The sequence below is a fragment of the Denticeps clupeoides genome, chromosome 16 (genome assembly GCF_900700375.1).
Source record: "Denticeps clupeoides chromosome 16, fDenClu1.1, whole genome shotgun sequence".
Lineage (NCBI taxonomy): Eukaryota > Metazoa > Chordata > Actinopteri > Clupeiformes > Denticipitidae > Denticeps > Denticeps clupeoides.
In genome coordinates, this window is record NC_041722.1 from 1,611,983 (window position 1) to 1,636,343 (window position 24,361).

At 41.2% G+C, this 24,361-nt stretch overlaps 1 protein-coding gene across 1 annotated transcript; it reads left to right on the forward strand.

Moving 5' to 3' along the window:
- Positions 1-4,569: 4,569 nt before the first annotated feature.
- nadsyn1 (NAD synthetase 1) lies at positions 4,570-24,331 on the forward strand. Its single transcript, XM_028956600.1, has 22 exons — positions 4,570-4,913; positions 5,015-5,209; positions 5,438-5,498; positions 5,626-5,742; positions 6,477-6,530; positions 7,067-7,156; positions 7,259-7,310; positions 7,590-7,678; positions 7,755-7,872; positions 8,192-8,323; positions 8,933-9,004; positions 9,161-9,285; positions 9,460-9,508; positions 10,235-10,337; positions 17,027-17,195; positions 17,325-17,460; positions 19,435-19,541; positions 19,855-19,986; positions 20,130-20,199; positions 20,417-20,545; positions 21,542-21,718; positions 24,217-24,331. Exons 1-22 carry the CDS (start codon positions 4,877-4,879, stop codon positions 24,229-24,231), a joined length of 2,229 nt encoding a protein of 742 aa, XP_028812433.1. The 5' UTR covers positions 4,570-4,876; the 3' UTR covers positions 24,232-24,331.
- The last annotated feature ends 30 nt before the right edge of the window (positions 24,332-24,361 follow it).

Consider the following 24,361-nt stretch of genomic DNA (forward strand, 5'->3'; position numbering starts at 1 on the left):
GTGCTAATACTGACCCTTGTGGGACCCTATACCTAAGGGATGCCGCAGAGGAAAAAAGGTCTCTATATTCACAGAGAAGTTCCGCTGTCTGAGATATGAGTCAAACCATAAAAGTGCTATACCTTAAAAACCGGCCCACTGTTCTTAGCAGTCTATGGTATTGAACGCTGCACTGAGGACCAGGAGAATTAAAACTGAACTTTGCCCTGAGTCAACTGTAAGAAGAAACTGACTGAAATCTTTCGGCAATGTTATTACTATTTAAATGATTTGGGCTAGAACAACTTTCTCTAAAATCTTTGACATAAATGGAAGTTTGGAAATTGCATCCAAAGTTCTGTTTAAAAAGTTTAGCTGGGAGTGGATCTGTGGCTAGAGCTGATAGTTTTAAGTGTTTGACAATTTCATCAGATCATGACAGATCTGAAGTCTGTCCTTTTTCCATTTTCTCTCAGCTTTCCTACACCCTTGTCTTAGAGTCCTGATTAAACCATTAAACCATGGTTGTGGTTTAGATTTATTTTTATTAATTTTCACAAAAAATGGGGCAATATTATATAGGATAGACTTGGTAGTTGAGTTAAACTGAGAAACCAAGTCACACTGTGAAAGCCTTGGCAGTGGAGTCTTTAATTGACTGAACTCTATAACCTTTAACAGAGGTAAGTGGACGCTGTGATTTGTACAAGATGTTAAAAATGACAGCTTTATTGTCAGGAAAACAAACTTCTGTAAATGAGAGAATGATATCTAAAGTATGCCCTTGTTTATGTGTAGGAGTCTTTACGGACTGTGTTAGGCCAAATGATTAAATTATCTGGTTGAATTCATTTACCAATGGTTTGTCAAGACAACATAGATGAATATTAAAGTCACCCAGTATTAAAACTTTGCTAAAATAGATGCTAAAAAGTCAAAGAATTCATGAATAAAAACCCTATTTATTTTAGGGGGTCTAGAAACAACAGCGCACATAATTTGGTTGCTGGTGCCCAGTTTAATGCCTTGAAACTCGAAACTGTCCTAGGTAAAACCAGTGTTGCACCAGTGTTGCACTTGAAATTTTCATTAAAAACCACTGCAATACCACGTCCTGACAGTCTTGGAGTACTCAGCAACTTCCAGTTTGTGGGGGTGAGTTCCACAAGAGAGGTGAAATAATATGCCAGGTTTCCGTCAGAAATAAAAACTCCAGATTATGAGATGTGATAAAGTCATTCAGGATAAAAAACTTGTTTGAGATTGATTTGGCATTTAGCAGTTCCATATTAGTCAAATTTTCCTTTTTTAGACACTGGAGGAGAGTATGTCAGACAATGACATTTTGAACATTCTGCATAAATATAACGTAGTAAATTAAAACATTTGAAACATTTCCGGATATGTTTTGGAAAGATACCACTGATACAGTAAGAATATTAGTGTCACAACCACACTGGCTCCATTCCCTATGACGTGCTCCCCCATCAGGGTTTGTGCCTGTGTCTGCATGTCGCGTCGTGTTGTGCATGGCTGCCAACTTCCTGGTAAGTCCCAATCCCATAGCATGTACTTGCCATTACCTGTATCTCACTTCCGGGTTGTGGGCTCCTTATCATGCTCCCTTCCTATAGTCCTTCAGTACGGATTTCAGTATTTGTGTTGCTCCCCCAATGAACTCCCCACATCCCTGCTTTGTCCATTTTCTTCCCACACCTCTGGCATGAGAATTAGTGTCACGTCCGCACCAAATCATGACAATTAGTTCATATATATATATATTTTTTTTTTTTTTGTTTTCTTTCAGCCTTGTGTAGAAGATTTTCTGTCCCTTTCAAGGGTGTGTGATAATATCCTTTAAAACTAAATTTAAATTTTCAAACCATTTACAACATGAATTTGATAATGCATTTGGTTAATTTATTGCTTATTACAACAATTTAAACCCTCCCCCCTTCCCCACACAATGACATGAAGTCAACATGTAGGAGGCCTAGGCAACAGGCATCCAAAGACATATCGCGGTGCAGGAGTCACAGAAGCGTGATAGCACCAGGCGTCATGGTTGAGGACCTGTCTGCTCCGCTGGCAGCTGGACAAGCCCAGGTGTCAGCTCGGCCCCTCCCAACAACCCTCAATGTCTAAGTGCAATTAAAATCGAGAGGGGAGGGCACTGGCACCAGAAGAAAGTCCAAATGGGTATGATTTGGGTATGACGTGGGACTGATTTGAATAAAGCTATCCAGTTCATGTCTGGTGATGTTTCCCGTCTTGTGACATCGTGCGTATGCATCCTTCTTCCTCGCCATGTCAAACCAGCATGACAGAATGACCTGACCACTTCAGGACGCAGCTGACATCCCCCAACACCTTAACCTTGTCCAGATTCCAGCTGCGCATCTCCAGTCATTGCCAGTTTCTCGGCAGCCTACGAAAGCTACAGTGGGGTCCCCCTGTATGTTCCCCCTGGTGATTCCAGAGGCGGGGAGTACCGGCGAATGGGGTCGAAGAGACCCGTTGCACATTCCAGGTGCTCCTGGCGGCAACAGAGACGATGAGAGCAGCGGACTGCCCAGCAGGGTGTGCTGGAGACTGACCGGAGCGGTGGGTGCCTGTGGGTGGCAGACAGGATTCTGGTCCCCCATGGATGGGCCTTGCTTTGGCCCAGGCCTGAAGCAGTCAGCCGCCACTCGTCCATATAGACTTCCTCCACCCCTTCATGTACTGCTTTGGGAGGCACACCGGGAGTCTGGGGGTACTGTCGTTGTCTGGTCCGGAAGGGGTAACTCCGGATATGGGATTCGAACCGGAGTTTTTGTCCTGTGTTATGTTTCCTGATTGTTTTCACCTGTGTATGATTGTATAAAGCTGCCCAGTGCGCCATTGGGTCTGATAAATTCTGTAAATGTAAATGTTTGATGTTTCCCATGTTCTGTGACCATATATTAAACCCCTGTCTTGTGACATCATGCGTATGAGTCCTTCTTTCATGCCATGTCCAGCCATCGTTCCAGATCTACTGCCTCGCCATGTCAAACCAGCGTTTGTATGTAGTATGTATCATGACAGAGTCAGTAATGAGAATGTCTAAGCTGTGATGAAGAGCAGGTGGCTGCAAGGGAACAGAGGAGGAACACCCCGTCTGCAGCCCACAAAGGCCCTATGTGTGTGTTGATACAATTGATCGGGAGGAAGGAGGCATTTAGGGACAGGGAGGAAAGCATCAGGGGCACAAAGCTCCTGGGTAGGTCCATCCTGACTGGGGTCCCTGGCAGTGGTAAAATCATGCCCCGCTGGGCAACGGGCGGTCCAGCATGCCCCACCACAGAGGAAAAAGTACACCCACCACAACATTCAGTCAACTCCCAGACTACATAAGACAATAAACACCCAGGTAAACACCATACTCCACCCCTGCTGGAGCCCCACCTTCCTGCAGTGTGGATACCATACCACAAAACAAGCAAGCTGACCAAAGTGCTGTACATTAAAGATTTTCATTGAATTACCAGAGACGGCACCAACATGGACAAAAAGTTCATTAAAAATAAAGAATAAAGAAACAGAATAAAAAAAAAGAGAGAACATGCAGCAATTTGAAAGTCGAATAAAACAGAAAACATTTAAGACAACATAGTAAAAGATTTATAAAAGGACTGCATAAGAAACCACATAAAACACTGCATACGAATACCGTATTAGAACGAACTCACACTGTGTTAAAAGCCAGGGTGTAAAAGTGAGTTTTTAAATTAGATTTAAAGTAAACAACGTACAATAATCTCTAATATAGTTATCGACGTGTAAAACATTGTTCAATGACTGCCTTGTACCACTAGGGTACCGAGACATTGTCCTGTGACAATGTAGTCTTAAAATGAGCATTGTGTTTTTTTACTTAACTTTTTAAGTTACCAGCTAAATTCTTTGAAAACCAGCTAAGATACAACACCAGATACAAGACGTCATTAAAGACGTCACTAAAATCTTCAGCCAAAAAAGGGGGCAAAGTTTGGTGTTGTTAATGGAGACGGTTCTCAGTTGTAGCAGCCGGACAAAAGGCGCAGCAGGAAGGGGTGTTCGGATCGATCATAAATATCGATACTATCGATACCAAGTTGGTATAAGTATTGGATCGATACTAGCACAATGGTATGCTCTTCTATTTTTGTATCACGTTCCAACTGAAAGTAAACTGCTGGTAAGCATACTGCTCCTCACACATCAACAAAATGTATAAATACATTATAATTTTTCTTAGTCTAGCACCCAACACTCTCCGAGCATGCTCTTCAATGACAAGTCTAAGCCTTATCAGGGCTCTTAGTTTGTATACTTGATATTCTATAGAAATCGAACGAGAATTGCTGGTGTCTTCCCATTGTAAGTCGCTTTGGATAAAAGCGTCTGCCAAATAAAGTAAAGTAAAGTAAAGTAACGTTGCCCGGTGACGTCAACGAAAGGGGCGGTCCCCGCCTGTTTGGTGTCCTGGGGCGAGCACAAACCCCGCCCCCAGCAGCTCAGGACCCAAGACCTGATCGAATCGCACATCCATTGCAGTAAGATCTTGCTCTCGCGAGATTTGTGTACTATGTGACTTGTGACGTTTCGCACCGCCGACTGAAGACGGACAAAAAAAACTAAATATCATGCAATATGTCAGGACCAACAAACATTGCTTTAAGCCAGCGCTGTAAGTGGCTGAATTAAGTTAAAATGTACTCTCGGGTAAAAACGTAACAGCACAGTAAACCGCTCTCGCTTGTGCTCTTCTCTGTAAATGAACACGGAGAAGCAGATAGAGCGTTGCAAGGCTGGAATGTGTCTGCGCTGGGCGATGACGTCACGGACCTCTCACACGCGCTGCCAGCAAGCTGACAGATAAATATCATGCAATATGTCAGGACCAACAAACATTTCTTTAAGCCATCGCTGTAAGTGGCTGAATAAAGTTAAAATGTACTCTCAGGTAAAACGTAACAGCACAGTAAATCGCTCTCGCTTGTGCTCTTCTCTGTAAATGAACACGGAGAAGCAGATAGAGAGTTGCAAGGCTGGAATGTTTCTGCGCTGGGCGATGACGTCACGGACCTCTCACACGCGCTGCCTGCAAGCTGCGGTACAACTGAAGTTACCAACAGGATTATGGGCCGAAAAGTTACATTAGCGACATGCTCCTTGAACCAGTGGGCCTTAGATTTTCAAGGGAACCTGTCGAGAGTTCTCAAGAGTAAGTTGCATGGTAGCGTAATGAAATAATGATTGACACTCTAAAAAGCAGGAAGTTTTCATTTATTCCTATTTTAAAGTGAAGTGATTGTCACATGTGTTACATGTTCCGTTGAATATTAGATTGATGTTGTAGTTTTGTAAAAATATTTATTTCCCCTTCTTGAAAACAGGCGAGGAGGGAATTAATTTAAAGGCTTGACTGTCAGTAAGTTTTTGTTTTGAACAGGCATTGAAGTTGCAAAGTCCAAAGGTGCCAGATACAGATTAGGACCAGAACTGGAAATATGGTAACATATACCAACAGACCAGTTAACACAGTTTAAGTGTGTAATGTTCCAGTTTCCATCTGGATCGTTGCCCTTTGTCTAACTGATTAAACATTTAGGGTATAGACTTGTGGCATTTGTTTCTCAGTGGCTATGGCTGTGCTGACCACTTCTATGAGTCCGACACGCTGCTGCACAGCCTGCAGGTGCTGAAGGAGCTCATGCAGTCGCCCATCACCACAGACATCATCTGCGATGTGGGCATGTGAGTGAAAAATTACCCAATTCCTGTCTTGATGAAGTGTCACCGCTGTATGGATGAGGCTGCTGTATGGAACCTTTAGTTGTTTAAAGGTCCCATGACATGAAAATGTCACTTTGTGAGATTATTTAACATTAATACGAGTTCCCCTAGCCTGTCTGTGGTCCGGCAGTGGCTAGAAGTGGTGATAGCCACTTGGGAGCATTTGGGGGGCATTGCAGTTGCTCGGTGATAAAAAATAAACCCACTGAGTCTCACATGACAGAACCGTGTCATTTGAGATTCAGTGGGACCAGTGGGTTTATTTTTTTATGGAAAAACGCTAAAATGTGCCAAACATTGTGGTTGGTAAATGGTGTGGTATGTTGAATGGTGTTGATGTAATTTCCACAAATACCCCTTCAACTTCTATAGGTTGCTCTCCTCCTTGTCCGCCTCTTTCTTCCTCATTAGCATTGAAAGATGTAGACACCAAAAGTGCATGTCAAAATCTCATTGTGGGACTGGCTCAAAGTGACTGTAATTCTGCATCAAGGCTGAATTTTGGCAAGAGACATCAGATAAAATATTAGGGGACAACTAAGACTGATAGAAAAGCAAGAAAGAAGTCATGGGACCTTTAAGCACCAAGATCTACTTACAGTAGCAACTGGATCTTTAATGAACAACTCACGTTAAATTTGGGTGAAACACTGTGAATGAGTCTCTACACAGTGATGTTTTCTGTGTTTTTCTAGGCCCATAATGCACCACAATGTCCGTTACAACTGTCGGGTTCTATTCTTAAACAAGTAAGTTTTCACTGGTTAAATGAAAGAAAATTGCTTAATTTCCTTTGAGATTAATAACGTTTCCTGATGAAACCATGCTGTTGTAATAGCGCTGTAACCGGAAAGATGTGAGTTCAACTCCCAAAATCCAAGAAGAACAGCATGATTTCATCAGAGAAGAGTCCGGATGTTGAATTGGCCTTTCACCTATTGAGTCATCATTAAACACAGGACCTTTACACCAAAACTCCATTGCCCAGTCAACTTCAAATTGATTTGAAAAGAAGAAGAGCTACTATACCAGGGTAAACATGCCCTGTCTCAACTATTTTGACCTGTAGCAATCATTACATTTGAAATTAGCTAATTCTGTGCAAATTCTGTTTCTTAGTTTAAACATTTGCTATGTTACCTGTGGTCTGTTGAGAATAAACTATTGGCTCATGTAATTTGAATTTTATCAAATGTATTCAGATAATTTTCCAGGATTCAGGTTGTAATAAAGTGTAAAAAGACAGATTTTTTTTTATTGTATTCATTTTTTTTTTTTAATCCAGAAAGATTCTGTTAATTCGGCCCAAAATGCTTCTGGCAAATTATGGCAACAACAGGGAGTTTCGCTGGTTTTCTCCATGGACACAACCAAGGTTTGATTTTTTTCCCCATTACATAGTTGCACAAATGAAATATGTAATCTACTTGTTGAATCTCACCTAGTTGCAACAGTGGAATTGCTCTCTCTTTGCCAGGCATGTTGAGGACTACTTTTTGCCAAGGATGATCCAGGAAGTTACCAATCAGGAAAGACAACCTTTGTCTCTGTAGATTTATGTACTGCACTCTGCACTATGAATAAAGCCTTATGTTTATTGGAAGTTATAACAAGTGTAAATATTTACTTTGTTAAACTGAGGCAACAGTGACAAGCTACATGGACAGTGGCAATGAATAGGTTCCAACAAGATAATGCCATACATCAAGCAAAATTCCTCACCGCTATAGACTGTCAGTGTTAGCATACATGATTAGCTTTGTAATTCTAGAACTTCAGACTGACTTGTTTTTTTGGCTTCTCTGCAGGCAACCGTGCCATTTGGAGACTGTGTTCTGTCAACTATAGATACCTGCCTTGGCAGTGAGATATGTGCTGAAATGTGGAACCCCAGGAGGTACAATGCAACACACACACAGTATGAAACAGGTGAAAATCACATCTTAATTTTCTTTATTATTTCTTGTGTGCAGCCCTCACATAGACATGGGTCTGGATGGTGTGGAGATCTTCACCAACTCCTCTGCCAGTTACCATGAACTGAGGAAGGCTGAGCAGAGAGTCATGCTAGTCAGGTCTGCCACCAACAAGGTCAGTGTCCTTCAAGGGCCAGTAAAGCAGACTAATAACTGCACTGACACCCTTAACTGTGAGGTAAAAAAAATTTTTTCAGTTGAAGTTGAAGGTTTTGACTATTGTTGACAAATAAAGTTGCTTCTTTATGCATACAAGGCGCAAGCTCTTAAATATAGAATGTGTACTGTTTCCAGATGGATTGCCCATTTCTGTTCATGGATTAAGACTAGTCCTACAATAAAAGAGCATGTTAATGAAGTTCTAGGACAAGGCATAATTATGAATGGAAAAATAATTCCAAATTGTGTTGTTTTTATATGCTTTTTTCTGACAGAGTGGGGGTATTTACCTGTTTGCTAATCAGAAAGGCTGTGACGGAGACCGTCTTTATTACGATGGCTGTGCCATGATTGCCATCAATGGAGAAATTGTTGCTCAGGGAGCTCAGTTCACTATGGATGATGTGGTAAGGAGTGAGCATTGCTTCCCCAAGAACATAAGGACAGGGGTCACCAACCCTGGTCCTGGTGATCACAAGTCCTTGCATATCTTAGATCTATACCTGAGAGCTATAACCTGATTGAGGTTGATAAGTGGCACCTTGGAGGTTCATGATTTGAATCTGCAACCCTTTGGTTATGAGTCTGCCTCCTGACCCTGCTAGGCCACCACTGCCCCCTTTGTTATCCAGATGTGTCATATAACTATAATCAGGCACGGTCCTAGCTCGTTTGGTGCCCTGGGCAAACACCCCCTCTGGTGTCTCCCCCAGTTTTGCCCACCCCACAAAAACTGGATATCTGGATATCTACTATGTTCAAGCTTTGGTGTACAAACACAAGGACTGTGTTTGTGGGCAGTGTTTAGAACACAGATTTATCTATTGTAGAAAAGTATGCCAATGTTAAAAAAGAAAATAGATTCTTTTAAATCTTTAAAAAAAAAAGGTAACCACTCTTGTATAGATCTGATAATGGTCAAAGCTTTATTTAAAATTAGCTGATCTTTCATTTCATTTGATATACTGTCATGAGCTCACAACAGTTTACAACAGGCTATTTGTGTTTTTATGAAGGAAGTGTTGGTGGCCACGCTGGACCTGGAGGATATCCGAAGCTATCGGGGGGAGAGGTGCCACCCACATATGGTGAGCTTTTGGCTCAGGCTGGTTTGTTTTATAAAAAAAGTACTTTGTGTATGATACAAAGCATGCAAACCCATATTACATTATTCTATGAAGATATTAATTCTGAAGTGCTGTATTTTAGTGCTGATGAACACTGGTTCTTTTTGGCTTTTAAAGGTCTATGAACCTAAACACTATCATAGGGTTAAAGTGGATTTTATGCTGTCTGTGGGTGAAGATGTCTCACTGCCAACCAATCAGCCTATTAGGTGGCGGTTCCACACTCCAGAAGAGGAAATTAGGTTTGCAAGTAGCCTTTTTTTCTTAGAGCAAATGTTCTTGATGTTCAATGCAAACAGTTATTAAATTGGAAGTGGTTTGCAGCTGGATGAGATAATTTATAAACATTGTTATATATTTATATCAGTTTGCAGTGCAAGGTTCATAGATTTTTTTATTTTTATTTTTTCTCCCAGTCTTGGACCTGCATGTTGGCTATGGGATTACCTGAGGCGGAGTGGGCAGGTGTGTTGTCCAAGATGATGCTCAGATGAGTTCATGCACAACTATGCTGTGTACAGGTTATATTTGTTTAGTAGCTTGGTGTGAGTTCCATCTTTTTACCTAGATAAACAAGGTGCAACACGTGAGGAGTATTTGCTGAGGCACATTCACTAGTTATTCTACTATTCTAATATTATAATGATGATAATCTACATGCTTTGTTTGGTAGTGGCCGTGGCCCCAAAACATCTACAGCAGAGATTATATTGGTGATCTCTACTGATAGACTTTGTATATGAGGCATATTAGGAGAACGTGGATAAATTGGAGGGAAATCAGACTACAAAGATACTAAATGGATGCTGTACTACACCTGGGGGAGAGGGTATAAGATGTGCACAACCAGAATGTAGTGAGTCTTGAGAGTCTAATGTAATATTCTGTGTAGCAGTAATAGTGAAACACAAATCAAAAGTTCTATGTGACATTACTGAACGTGCTCCAGAAATCAGGCACACTGTGCCATACAAATTTCTCCAGTCTCCAAATGCCATATTTTGAGAAGTAACAATCAGAATACTGAAGACTATTTCAGCACGTATTACAATGACATAAAATTATGATAATTTGATACATCCTTACATTTTAACAACATCCTCTTGAGGATGTATTTCTCAATGTATTAGTATAAGTGTATATTAATGATTAATTCTGTTCTGTCTGTATGCCTATTTGTCTTTGTATCAGGCCGGTTTTCTCCTACCTCTAAGTGGAGGTGTGGACAGTTCCTCTACAGCCTGTATTGTTTATTCGATGTGTGTGCTGTTGTGCCAGGCAATCAGAGATGACAGTAAGTTACACCACATGCACTTTACACACATCAGAGGTGTGCTATAGCTGTGCAAACATTGTAAACTCAGATCATATTTTTATGTTCCATATAACAGACTAAATATTTTAGATAGCTTACTTGCTTTTGGGCAGTGGTGCCCTAGTGGGTAAGGAAACGGACCATCATAAAGTGTTCACTCTCTGGCAAAAAAAACCCCAAAAAACCCAGACACCAACAAGGACTCGCTCAGACTGGAGTAGGTTCAATCGGCTCCGCCCTGACAATATTAGTCTAGAGCGCTGCACAATCACATGACGCGACAATATGTTATGTCATTTTCTCAAGGTTTACCAACTGACTAAACTGAGACTGGCTGCTCAGTCTCACTTCAGTCTGTTAAATGTTCCTGCCAGACTGGAGGAACATTTCGATCATTTTAATCTGGTTGTGCTTGCACGGCAAATGATTGGTTAGCGAATCTCCTGTCTATTGTACCTGTCCTTTCCGTATTCGCTGCTTGTACATTTGTTTTGGTGATTGTTTTTTGCATGTTTAAATAAATGTATAAAAAGTTTTTTGACAATGTTAAATTGATTTGGAAATCTCTACAATCGTCCTTAGGTGATTGTGACCACAACTCCTGTTGTTCTGTGGCAGTTGGTGAGCCAAATAAAAACAGAGTATTTATTATTGCAGTTCATTACATTTCACAGGGTTTTATCCAAACACCACTCCTCAGCTTTTACTCTGTTTTTGTTCACCATTCAAACCACACCGTACAACATATGCAGCTTTCTTAAAGCACCCTGCACATTTGTCATATGTGTAACATCACAACAGCAGCCCAGGTTATGCTGGACTTGTAATTAAAAATACAACAACAACAACAACATACAAATGTTTTTATTAGATTTACATCCAGCAGTTCCTATATACAGGGAGTGCATAATTATTAGGCAAATGAGTATTTTGTCCACATCATCTTCTTCATGCATGTTGTCTTACTCCACGCTGTATAGGCTCGAAAGCCTACTACCAATTAAGCATATTAGGTGATGTGCATCGCTGTAATGAGAAGGGGTGTGGTCTAATGACATCAACAACCTATATCAGGTGTGCATAATTATTAGGCAACTTCCTTTCCTTTGGCAAAAGGGGTCAAAAGAAGGACTTGACAGGCTCAGAAAAGTCAAAAATAGTGAGATATCTTGCAGAGGAATGCAGCACTCTTAAAATTGCAAAGCTTCTGAAGCGTGATCATCGAACAATCAAGCGTTTCATTCAAATAGTCAACAGGGTCCCAAGAAGTGTGTGGGAAAAACCAAGGCGCAAAATAACTGCCCATGAACTGAGAAAAGTCAAGCGTGCAGCTGCCAAGATGCCACTTGCCACCAGTTTGGCCATATTTCAGAGCTGCAACATCACTGGAGTGCCCAAAAGCACAAGGTGTAAAATACTCAGAGCAAAGATGAGCTTGTGGGGCCTTTTCGGGTTGAGGATGGAGTCAAGCTAAACTCCCAGTCCTACTGCCAGTTTCTGGAAGACACCTTCTTCAAGCAGTGGTACAGGAAGAAGTCTGCATCCTTCAAGAAAAACATGATTTTCATGCAGAACAATGCTCCATCACACGCGTCCAAGTACTCCACAGCGTGGCTGGCAAGAAAGGGTATAAAAGAAGAAAAACTAATTACATGGCCTTCTTGTTCACCTGATCTGAACCCCATTGAGAACCTATGGTCCATGCAATGTTGATGGTGAACAGATCAAAACACTGACAGAATCCATGGATGGCAGGCTTTTAAGTGTCTATATTGGCTATATTGGTCGCTGATTTGTTTTGTTTTTGAATGTCCGCAATGTATATTTGTGAATGTGGAGATGTTATATTGGTTTCACTGGTAAAAATAAATAATTGAAATGGGTATATATTTGTTTGTTGTTAAGTTGCCTAATAATTATGCACAGTAATAGTCACATGCACACACAGATATCCCCCTAAAATAGCTAAAAATAAAAACAAACTAAAAACTACTTCCAAAAACATTCAGCTTTGATATCAATGAGTTTTTTGGGTTCATTGAGAACATGGTTGTTGTTCAATAATAAAATTATTCCTCAAAAATACAACTTGCCTAATAATTCTGCACTCCCTGTATTATTATATGTAGTGCATCTTTCTTAAAATGTACCTCCTTTTGAAATTTTTCCTTTTTATTAAGCTGCAGTATTGAGAAAAATAACATTTGCCGTGATTTTGTAAAATTTGTACATTTTATAATTTATTTTTTTTGTATTATTGATAGACAATCAAGTGGCATTTATCACATCGCAATGTTGATCTCAGTAAAAACTCTGGAAGGAAAAATAATTCATAATATACTACTACTAACAATAATATTAATTAAAATTAATAATAATTTACTACTTAAAAAAACATTTAGTTGATCACTCTTTTTCAAATTATATTTGATCAAAGTGGTCTTAAAAACGTGTTTTAAAAAGTCTTAAGTTTGGCTCCTTAAACCTGCAGAAACCCTAGCCATCAATTATTTTCCTCTAGACCATACAGCAAGAGCTATTGTCACTACTGGTACCCAAAATACAGAAGGTCTGGGCCTGTCAAAGCCCATTGAGACATACACTATGTGATTATTGGCTATATAAGAAATACATGTTGTTGGGTTTGTTGTACAGTAAGTGCTGTATGGTACCTATGGTACCTGTGTGGCTCCTTTTTCAGAGCTCTCAAATGCACCGAATGTCTAAACACCTAAATATTGTTATGTGACCTCATAAACTGCAAATAAACCCAAAGGAACGCCTTTGTCTCAGGCAGTATATTTGCACCGTTGAAATTGTTCTGGGACTCATTGTAATAGGTGCTGGAGGTCTGATGCTGTATGCTAAGAGATTTCAAGACGTGTTTAAAAATCCTAGATAAAAAATGATTTCCACAATCTGTTTGAACTGCCACCAGGTGGATCAAACATAGGTAAAGTAGTGCTCTCCTGACTCAGCGGTGTACTTTAAGTCCAATGTGTATTGAATGCAAAGTGGCATTGATCAGTGTCTGAAGAGTCATTCAGCCTGACATACTGCTGTTTCCTGTCAATCTGTGATCCAGGAGATCAGATGTGAATCTATCTTCGTCTCGGCCATTGGTTGCAGGGCAGGGGTTGGCAGCAGGATCAGGGCCATCACATCTTTGGTTGTAGAACTTATTTGGTCTCTGCTCTGATGCCACATCAACTTTTTTAAATTATTAGTAATGTTTGCAGTGGACTTTCATGCAGTTTTTATTAAATCGCAGGCACCAATCAAGTTACTGTCAATATTTTCAGTGTGAAGTCACTTAGCTTATGATTTTCTTGTGTAGAAGTGCATGGGAAGAGATGGGAAATATTTTTAATCATAGACACAAAGGTTGACTAAAAAAAACTTTGAGCGCATTGTTTATTTCCCTGGCAGAAACCAGTAGGACCCATGTACAGTTGGTACAGAAAGTATTCAGAACCCCTTAAAATTGTAACTCTTTGTTATATTGCAATGTACACACTATTGTACTAGGCTACTACATGGAGGTAGTAGCCTAGTGAGTAACACACTTGCCTATGATCCAGAAGAGCCAGGTTCAAACTCCACTTACTACCTTTGTGTCCCTGAGCAAGACACTTAACCCTAAGTTGCTCCGGGGGGTACTGTCCCTGTAACTACTGATTGTAAGTTGCTCTGGATAAGGCCGTCTGATAATTAGTGTAAATGTAAATGTAGACACAGTTCCACATAGTCACAGAATTGTTGATATTCTTGCAGATTTATTAACAAAGAAAAACTGAAATATCACATGGTCCTAAGTATTCAGACCCTTTGCTGTGACACTGATATTTTTAACTCAGGTGCTATCCATTTCTTCAGATCATCCTTGAGATTCATTTGAAACCAGCTCTGTTTGATTATACTCATTGGACTTTTATTAGGAAAGCCACACTCCTGTCTATATAAGACCTTACAGCTCACAATTCATGTCAGAGCAAATGAGAATCATGAAGTCAAAGGAACTGAAGAGCTCAGAGACTGAATTGAGGAAAGGCACAGATATGGCCAAGGTTACAAACAATTACTGCTGCACTTAAGGTTCCTAAGAGCACAGTCCATAATCCTTAAATGGAAGATTTTTGGGATGACTAGAACCCTTCCTAGAGCTGGCCGTCCAGCCAAACTGAGCTATCAGGGGAGAAGAGCTTTGGTGAGAGAGGTGAAGAAGATTCCGAAGATCACTGTGGTTGAGTTCCAGAGATGCAGTTGGGAGATGGGAGAATGGGAAGTCAACCATCACTGCCAGAACTGGAGAGGATCTGCAAGGAGGAATGTCAGAGCATCCCGAAATCCAGATGCATTTTTCTCAGAAAGACTCATGGATGTATACCCATCTACTGCCTGGAAAGGTCTGGCCAGAAGTGGTCTTCATTGAAGAGTTGTAACGAAAAAGCCAAATCTCTGACTTGGAAAAAAAACCCCAAACGACTCTGCTATGCACAACAACATAGGAAGATGGTGCTTTGGAATGACTAAATTGAAATATTTGGTTGTAGCAGAAACTAGTTTGTTCGCCTAGATACTTACTATAATGAGTTTCTCATTGAGAATGGCAGTGAAGCATGCTGTAGGTTATTTGCAATTCTGGAGCAATACAGACGATACTTAACAACCATGCAATACAATCATCCCAGCTGTGATCTCAACACCATGAAGAGACAGAAGGATTTGAGGAATCTTACAGGTATAAAGATATGTTCATTGTCCAAGATGTTTGGAAGAACCTTCAAAATCTTTGTGCAAGCTCAAAGCTTGAGATTTTGTGTTTAGAAAGGGTGACAAGGTGGCCCTAAGAACAGTGAGGGCCAAACCATTAGACCAGCAAAGCAGAAAATTCACAGCTTCTTCCAGGACAGCAGAGACACACGGTGCATATGGCTGGGCATCTAGGCAATCACGAACTACATGACTAAACTACAGGACTGTGCGGAAATCCAGCCCTTTTCCAGGTGATTGTGTGCTTTGTCTTACCACTGCAGATGTGAGAAGTTCTGTGTTACCTCTCGAAAGGCTGCTGGACCAGACAACATCCCTAAAAGCGTGCTCAGGGAATATGCATAACAGCATCTAAAACATCTTACTGAGAACCACTCTCTTGTCTCAATGTCTACCATCCCATTGCACTCATCATAATAAAGTGCTTCGAGAGGCACTTCGAGAGGTCATGAAACATATGAAGACCCTGCTATCCTCTACTCTGGACCCACTGTAATTTGCCTATCGACCGCTCCACAGATGATTCCATCACCAACACCCCGCATCTGACCTTCACCCACCTATACAATAAGGACAATATGCACAAATGCTGTTCATAGATTTCAGTTCTACATTCAACACCCTCATTCCTCAACACCTGATCAAGAAGCTGAGCCTACTGGGCCTGAACACCTGAAGTGAAGTGAAAGTGAATAGTTGTCACCACAGCACTTCACCCAGTGCACACAGTGAAATGTGGTCTATGTATTTAACCCATCCCCTGAGAGACCAGTGGGCAGGCGTGAAAGGTGTCCAGGGAGCAGTGTCTGGGGACAGTACTTTGCTCAGTGCACCTTGGTGGGTCAGGATTTTAACCTGCAAACTCCTGATTACAGGTCTGTTTCCTTACCCAAAAACTGTCCAAAAACTCCCCTCTACCTGCAACTGGATCTTGGAGTTGCTGACTGAGCGACGTCAGCATCTCTAGCACCACCACACTGGGCATTGGAGCTCCTCAGGGCAATTTACAACATGCTTTCATGTTACCATCAACTAAGTAAATAAGTTTATTTTCTCTGTTGTTTCTTTCTTGCTTAAGTCAGACTATAAGAAAGTTTCAAGTTAGTTTAAGTATTCTCTAAAGAGGAAGGTCTTAAGCTTACGTTTGAAAATACTCAGCGACTGTGCTGTTCTGACTCTGAGGGGACCACCTAGGGGCCGAGACAGACCTAGGGGCCATAACTAGATCTGCTAGAAGGCAGTTGCAGTAATCCAGTTCTGAGATTACTAGGGACTGAACAAGTATCTGGCTGGCCTGTGTTGATGGATAAGGGCGGATCTGTCTGCTATTGTAGAGAAGGAATTTACATGAGCAGGAAAGGTTTGTGATGTGAGTCAAGAAGGGGAGTTGGTTTGTTTATAGTTACTCCAAGGTTGTGTGCAGTCAAAGAAGGAGAGATCTTAGAGTTGTTCAGGTAGATAACAAGATTATGATGAGAAGGATCTGATTGAGTGAAAATAATACATTTTTGGTGGGATGAGTTTTAGATTATTCCATCCAAAATGAAATGTCAATTAGACATGCAGAAATTTTGGAAGCGGCATACATAAGAGGGAGGAAAAGTGAAGATGAGTTGTGTGTCGTCGGCATAATTGTAGTAGGATAATGACCTCACCAGGAAAGCAACCAGCGTTGTGAAGGATTTTACACACCCCTAACATGCACTCTTCACTCTCCTACCATCTGTAAAAAAGGTACCAAAGCATTCAGGCCCTCACTGAAAGACTACACAACAGCTTAATCCCACAGGCCTGTCCGACAAACACCCTCTACCCCATGTCTTCATGCAGTATTTGCACAGTGTTGACAGTATTTCAATACTGTCTATAAATCCTAATTCAATTTTACTGCTCAGACCATCAGGTTCTAGAGGACGTCCAGCGGGTTGTTGGTGACACATCCTACAGACCAGAGGACCCACAGGAGTTGTGTGGCCACCTCTTCACCACCTGCTACATGGCCACTGAGAACTCGTCTGAGAGCACATACTCACGAGCCAGAGAACTTGCCTCACAGATTGGCAGGTCAGGTCCTTCTCTGGTTTTTGGGTACTTGTGGAATACATGTAATTTTGCTAGGCAGCTTTGGTTATTTTACATAAAATTATTTCATGATTTCATCGTCTTTTATCTGTTTGAATGTTTATTTTTCAGTTATCATATAAACTTGAACATTGACATGGCAGTGAAAGGTATTCTGGGAATATTCTCCATGGTCATGGGGAAAGTGCCACAGTTCCGTGTTAACGGAGGGTGTGCAAGGGAAAACCTGGCTCTGCAGAACATTCAGGTAAAATTACCACCACCAGACCTGGAACATTTATGTATATAAAAGTGAAGTGATTGTCACATGTGATACACAGCAGCACAGCCCAGGTGCACACAGTGAAATTTGTCCTCTGCATTTATCCCATCACCCTGAGTGAGCAGTGGGAAGCCATGACAGGCGCCCGGGGAACAGTGTGTGGGGACGGTGCTTTGCTCAGTGGCACCTCAGTGGCACCTTGGCGGATCGGGATTTGAACCGGCAACCTCCTGATTACGGGGCCACTTCCTTAACCGCTAGGCCACCACTGCCCCCCACTAGGCCACCACTGATGCCACTTTAAACTTTAGATCATTTTGATCAATAGATCATTTTAAGTTCTTTAAACACATCAGGGTTATAGTCCCATTGGTCTTTTATAGTAATGTATTACTAACTAAAAGTATCAGTACTTTTAAATTGGATCAGTAGATTCATATTTAATTACTAGCCTTTTATGTGAACATTGAGTCATTTAGCACAACATTTGCTTATTTACATTGTGGAAAAATAACCATTGGAATAAACTCCAGAACTGGATGGAAAAAAAAAAAAAAAACTCACAACTCAGTTGCACACTCACATTCAAACAGTCCAGTGATCCTTATTTTAGTCTTAATATGGCCTGCATTTAAAAACAAGAACAATAACATTTATTTTTTATTTGGCCCAAAATTACAGTATGGGCAATATTCATGCTGTCTAATTGGCACCTTGATATACCACATCTGTGAGATTGGATGGATTGTCTTGGCAAAGGAGAAGTGTTCACTTACACCGCTTTAGATAGATTTGTGTCAAACAATATAGAGTAATAGGTCCTGTATATGGGTCTGTATATTTCTGATCTTTGAGTTCATCTCATGAAAAATTTCCTTGTACATTCTTCCATTAATCAAATATTTTCACAGTATGTAAAGGCACCAATATATTGCAGCACATAAATTATGCTGACCTGTTTAATGTTCAGAACAAAAAGTTTACAATGACAATTATTTCTAATAAAATGAGTATTACGTTATTTGCCACAAGGTACAGAACACAAAAGATTTACAGCATCAATAATTTGTAATGCATATAAAACAACTGCATCCAAAGTGAGTGAGTGTGGTACCACTGTCACAAAAGAACAATTTCAAACAAAAGGCAACACAACTCTGGAGAGATGTTCCAAACTCACCACACAACCACAACGTGTACTGTCACCACAGACCAGAATGGGCAATGCCACTTATATTAAGGAGTCAATGTGGAACAAAATAATGTCAGAGGAGAACACTGGAAACAAAATCAATAACATTATGCAGAAATTTTTGACAATAAAAGTACATTACAGTGGCTAAGTACGTTTTTGCCTTTCATCACTCAGGTTTTCACTGCTCCCACTGGACAGATACATTTGCTGCTGTGATTGAGTCTTTCTCTAAAATTCTGACACGCTTTTTCTGCCAAATGCACTAACAACCACTGTTCCACTTCCCTGTTTATTGTTAAATGTGAAAAATGTGAAGAAGTGTGTAATAATATATATATATAGTGTGTACGTGTTTTTAGGTTCATGTTTGCTTTGCAGACGACAGAACAGTTTTCTGGATGTACATTTCCACAGAAAGCACATGACCTGTTTTAGTCTGAGAAATACTTTCATTCACCGGTAATCAACCCATAACTTGTCAGTACATTTAAGTAACTTCTGTTACTTCTAGTTACCGCATTTACCACAGTATACAGATCCACAGGGCTTGTGGTGGATCTCAGAATGGTGTGCTCCATTCTGAGATCTGTGCTGCATATGCTGTTTGTGGAGTTCTCATTAAGTACAGATTACATATGTAATCAGTGTTTATTTTCTGCATATGAGTTTTTTTCCTCACAGATTTTCATTTTTGTCACAGATTTCACATATTCACACTTTTATTTCTGAAACTGTGTACCGTTTGTAAAAATGCTTCCTCTCAGGCTCGTGTCCGGATGGTTCTTGCCTATCTGTTTGCCCAGCTCAGCCTCTGGGCTCGGGGACGCCCTGGTGGCCTCCTGGTCCTTGGTTCTGCAAATGTGGATGAAAGGTCAGTAGAGGGCTATCCAATATTTGTGTCCAGTGTCAGGGTCTTATCTACTCTACTCAACCTTTAAACTCATGTCTGATGACTACAGCTGACTGAATTGGTTGTCAATATTAGGATGATATGCCAATTTGTCCGACATGGTTAGAAAACAGGGCAGCCATTGTGTCCCTGAGAAAGACACTTAACCCTGAATGTCTCCAGGGGACTGTCCCTGTAACTACTGATTGTAATTCGCTCTACATAAGGGCGTCTGATAAATGCCGTAAATGTAAAACAAGCCTGTGTTTCACTCTGAGGTTTAACCTGTTTTCAGTCTGACAGGCTACTTTACGAAATATGACTGCTCCAGTGCAGACATCAATCCCATCGGTGGCATCAGTAAGACCGATCTGAAGAGTTTCCTGCAGTTTTGTACTGATCACTTCCACCTGCCAGCCCTCAGGAGGTGTGCACAAATGTTCTTATTTATAATGGTTTGCTTAGTGACTTAGTGATTAAATACTTCACCGGCTTTACCTGAATCCAGGCAATGCATGTTTGTGCATATTCTGAATCTGTAAATAATGCAAAATTTCTGCTTCTGGACAGTGTAATAGCAGCCCCTCCCACAGCTGAACTTGAGCCCCTAGCTAATGGACAAGTGTCACAGACTGATGAGGTAATAACAGGCTGTTTTTATGTTGTAAGCATTAGCTATGGTCAACATGGATAATGTATGGGTGTCTGAGCACGCATGTAGTTGGTATGTTATATAAGTGTATATTACCTCCAGTGCTCAGGTGTTAAAATGGCCAAGAAATCTGATTTTGTTCCACTCTGAATTTCATTCTGGGGTGTGTGAGAATTGCTTGGCTTTGTTTTCCTTTCTTTTCAAGGCTGACATGGGGATGACTTACTCTGAGCTGTCTCTCATCGGCAGACTGAGGAAGATTTCAAAGTGTGGACCCTATAGCATGTTCTGCAAACTCATCCACACTTGGGGAGAAAGCTGCTCCCCCTCTCAGGTCAGACATCTATTACAGTGTCACAGTAATAATGTGGTCAGTTGAATACTGTGATTTGCTTCTATAAAATTATTTTTATACTGGTTCAGAGAAATTTGTAAGACAAACCAAACAGAAGCTGCTCATGACCAATCACCGCCAAAGTGCCTGAGATAAGACATGAGGAAAGCATGTGGACCCATGTCTCATAAAGGTGAACACACCCTGCTCTGGTAAACATATCCAGAAATAATATGGTTATGATTGTTATGAAATAATTTGAAAATAACAGAGAACCATGCCGGTTTTGGTGGAATGCTCTAATCTCAGAAATATCAGCATTATCCAACAAGGCAAAAGTGAAATCGAGCAATCATGTTCTCTCAGTTTTATGCCTTGCAGCTTTCATGGTCATGTGTTGATTTAAGTGCACATATGTTCACACATGTGAAGGTTACCACCTCCTGGCACTTGTTTAAGTGGTCAGGAAATTATGAATTTTGGAGCCATTGAGCTTGGGTTTGTTATTTTTATTACACAAGAAAGCTCAATGTATGGCTAATATTGCTGACCTCAAACAGACTCATTCCAATTATTTAAAAAGTCTCATAGTTAATACTGCAGGTAATAGAATGAGAATTTATCAGATGCCCTTATCCAAGAGCGACTTACAACCAGTAGTTACAGGGACAGTCCCCCTGTCTTGCTCAGGGACACAATGGTAGTGAGTGGGGTTTGAACCTTTGTCTTCTGGTTCATAGGCAAGTGTTTTACCCACTAGGCTACTACCACCCTGGTAAGCTTCTGAATCTTGGGTTTTGTGTGATATATGGTTGTGAAATCCTGTGTTCTGATGGTATGACACACAAATTTGTGAAGCGTTACATTTTTTTTCCCAATTTCCCACTTGTGGGACTAATGAAGGTTGATCTTATCTTATATAAAACCTATTTTGAACTATAGCCTGTACAGAGTCTATAGTTTATAAGCTTGTTGCCAATTTTTGGGGTCTTTCAGGTGGCTGCCAAAGTGAAGCATTTCTTCAGAATGTACTCTGTGAACAGACACAAGATGACCACGGTCACACCATCTTACCACGCAGAGAACTACAGCCCAGATGACAACCGCTTCGACCTCAGACCCTTTCTCTACAACACTCGTTGGTCTTGGCAGTTCCGCTGCATTGATGACCAGGTTACTTGTTTCCACATGTTATTTAGTTCAACATCTATGTTATTATCTGAAAGTTATGGCAACTGGACTTCCTTTCCTTAATGTATAGATGTTTCATTCTGCATCCACAGAACTTTGTCAATCTGAGGGAAGTTTGCTTGTGCTCACAAATTTATTCTCCGGGTTTGTTTCACCTCATTCCTGCCTGAATAGGCTCGTTAAGTGAATCAATGGAAGGGGGTGGGTAGATGTGACCACCCCACACTGGCAGCTCCTCCTGCCCCCATTAAACGGGTCGTTAAATGTGGCCAACCTGGTGGACTTGTGAATTGGGCCTGGTTTTCCTGCCGATTGGCAGCATTATAGGTTGAAGATAAGTTGTGTCTGAGGCCTCCATCTCTGTTGAGTGAGGGTTTGTTGATTTGCACATGCAAAGCTTCCCTCACTCCTCTCTCAAACCACCTATCTTCTATGTCCAATATTTGAAAAAGGAGTGTCCTTTGTCCTTAAGGTGAAGGTATACAGCTGATTCTGGCCCTGAGGTGTTGCTCCTTGTGTGCTGGGCCATCCTCCTGTGTAGCAGCTGTTTGGTTTCCCCAATGTACAGCACTCTTCACCACACTGGACATCATACACTACATTGCTCTTCTTCAGTTTTGGTATCCAGTGTTTGGGATGGACAAGTCCCTGTATTAGTGTGTTCGCTGGTTTGAAATGGACAGGTATGTGGTGTTTCCCAAAAATCCTTTTCAGCCTTTTGGACACACCCGCCATGTATGGAATGACCAGGTTCTTCCATTGGCCCTGGCATTCAGGTTGTTCTGTGGTCCTTTTTTTTTTTAAAGGATGATCCCAAGCCCACTTGGGATTTCTCCAGGGTTTAAGGGCTGTCTTCAGATGCCCGTCTTCCTTATTTCTGGCACAAACATACAATTCACCAGGGATGACTCCAATAATAACCGGCTGACCTTCCTGGACTGTGCGGTTACTGTTGGGACTGATAGAAAGATGGACATAGAAGTTTACAGAAAACCCAACCACCAGTATCTTTTTTTGACTCACGTCAGCCACTACAACACAAACTAGGAGTAATCAGGACTCTGGACCATAGAGCAGAGAACATTCCCACCACCACAGAAGCCAGAAATAAGGACAGGCATCTGAGGACAGCACTTAAAACCTTAACAAGCCTATTCAATGCAGGAGTGAAGTGAACCCAACCTGTAGGATAAATTTGTGGGCCAACTTCCCTCAGATTGACAAAGTTCTGTGGATGCAGAATGAAACGTCTCTACATTAAAGAAAGAAAGTCCAGTTGCCATGACTCAACTTTCAGACGAATTCACCTGGATGACTGAGAATCTTCACAGACATCTATATTATTAGATGTTCTGTGTTCTCCAGGGTCTATATAACAGAAACGTTATAATTTGCAGATTCCAATTTAACATATATGTTTACATTTATGGCATTTAGCAAACAGACTTAACTGGTACACAGTAATGACAGGGACAGTTCCCCTGGAGACACTCAAGTTTGTGCCTTGTTCAGGGACAAATTGGTAGTAAGTGGGGTTTGAACTCATGAACTTTTGTTTCCTTTTGTTGTTTTTTTGAGCTTTTCAGTTTGCACAAGTGAAAGTGAAGTGATTGTCATTGTGATACATATCAAAACGCAACGTGCACACAATTAAATGAGTCCTCTACTTTTAACCAATCACCCTTAATGAGCAGTGGGCAGCCATGACAGGCACCCCGGGAGCCGTATGCTTTTCACAGTGGCACCTCAGTGGTACCTTGGTGGACCAGGATCCTTCTGATTACGGGGCCACTTTCACCCCTAGGCCACCGCTTCCCCAAATGTTTAAAAACTCTGGGTCACTGAAAACTTAATTGTTTAGGGTAAAATACGATGTGCAGAAATAGTATCAACTATAGTTTATACTTGTTAGTTAGTAATTGTATCAAGGTCCTTGGTATGCCTGCTTGCTGCTGATAGGCTGAAGTCCAAGACCAATTAAAAGGGGAGGGTGCTTCCAAATAAAGCACATTTATTAATATTTTGTAAATCCAAGATCATTATGTTGCAATTAATCTTCCTGTATTGTGCGACATCACAGAAAAAACTACAAACCGAATCTGCGTACTAAAGGGTGATCCTCAGGTTGGAGGGTAGGTGTTGATAGTGGAGTGCTCGCCCAGGGCACCAAACACGGGGCAGTGGTGGCCTAGTGGTTAAGGAAGCGGCCCCGTAATCAGAAGGTTGCTGGTTCGAATTCCGATCTGCCAAGGTACCACTGAGGTGCCACTGAGCAAAGCACCACACACTGCTCCCCGGGTGCCTGTTATGGCTGCCCACTGCTCACTCAGGGTGATGGGTTAAATGCAGAGGACAAATTTCACTGTGTGCACTGTGTGCTGTGCTGCTGTGTATCACGTGTGACAATCACTTCACTTTCAGAGGCAAGGACCGCCCCTGGATTTCAGATATATTATCTAAACCATGTTTTGTCTTTGCAGGTGTTTGAGGTGTAGACTGGATAATGATTCCAACTGTTTGTGCAGAAGACCTGTCTACTGTGTGTGTCTGTGCAAAATTGTGTTTTTCTCTGAAGTAAAAGATGTGGCAACTGAACACCGCACTTGTTTCTGTGTTTTGTGAGAA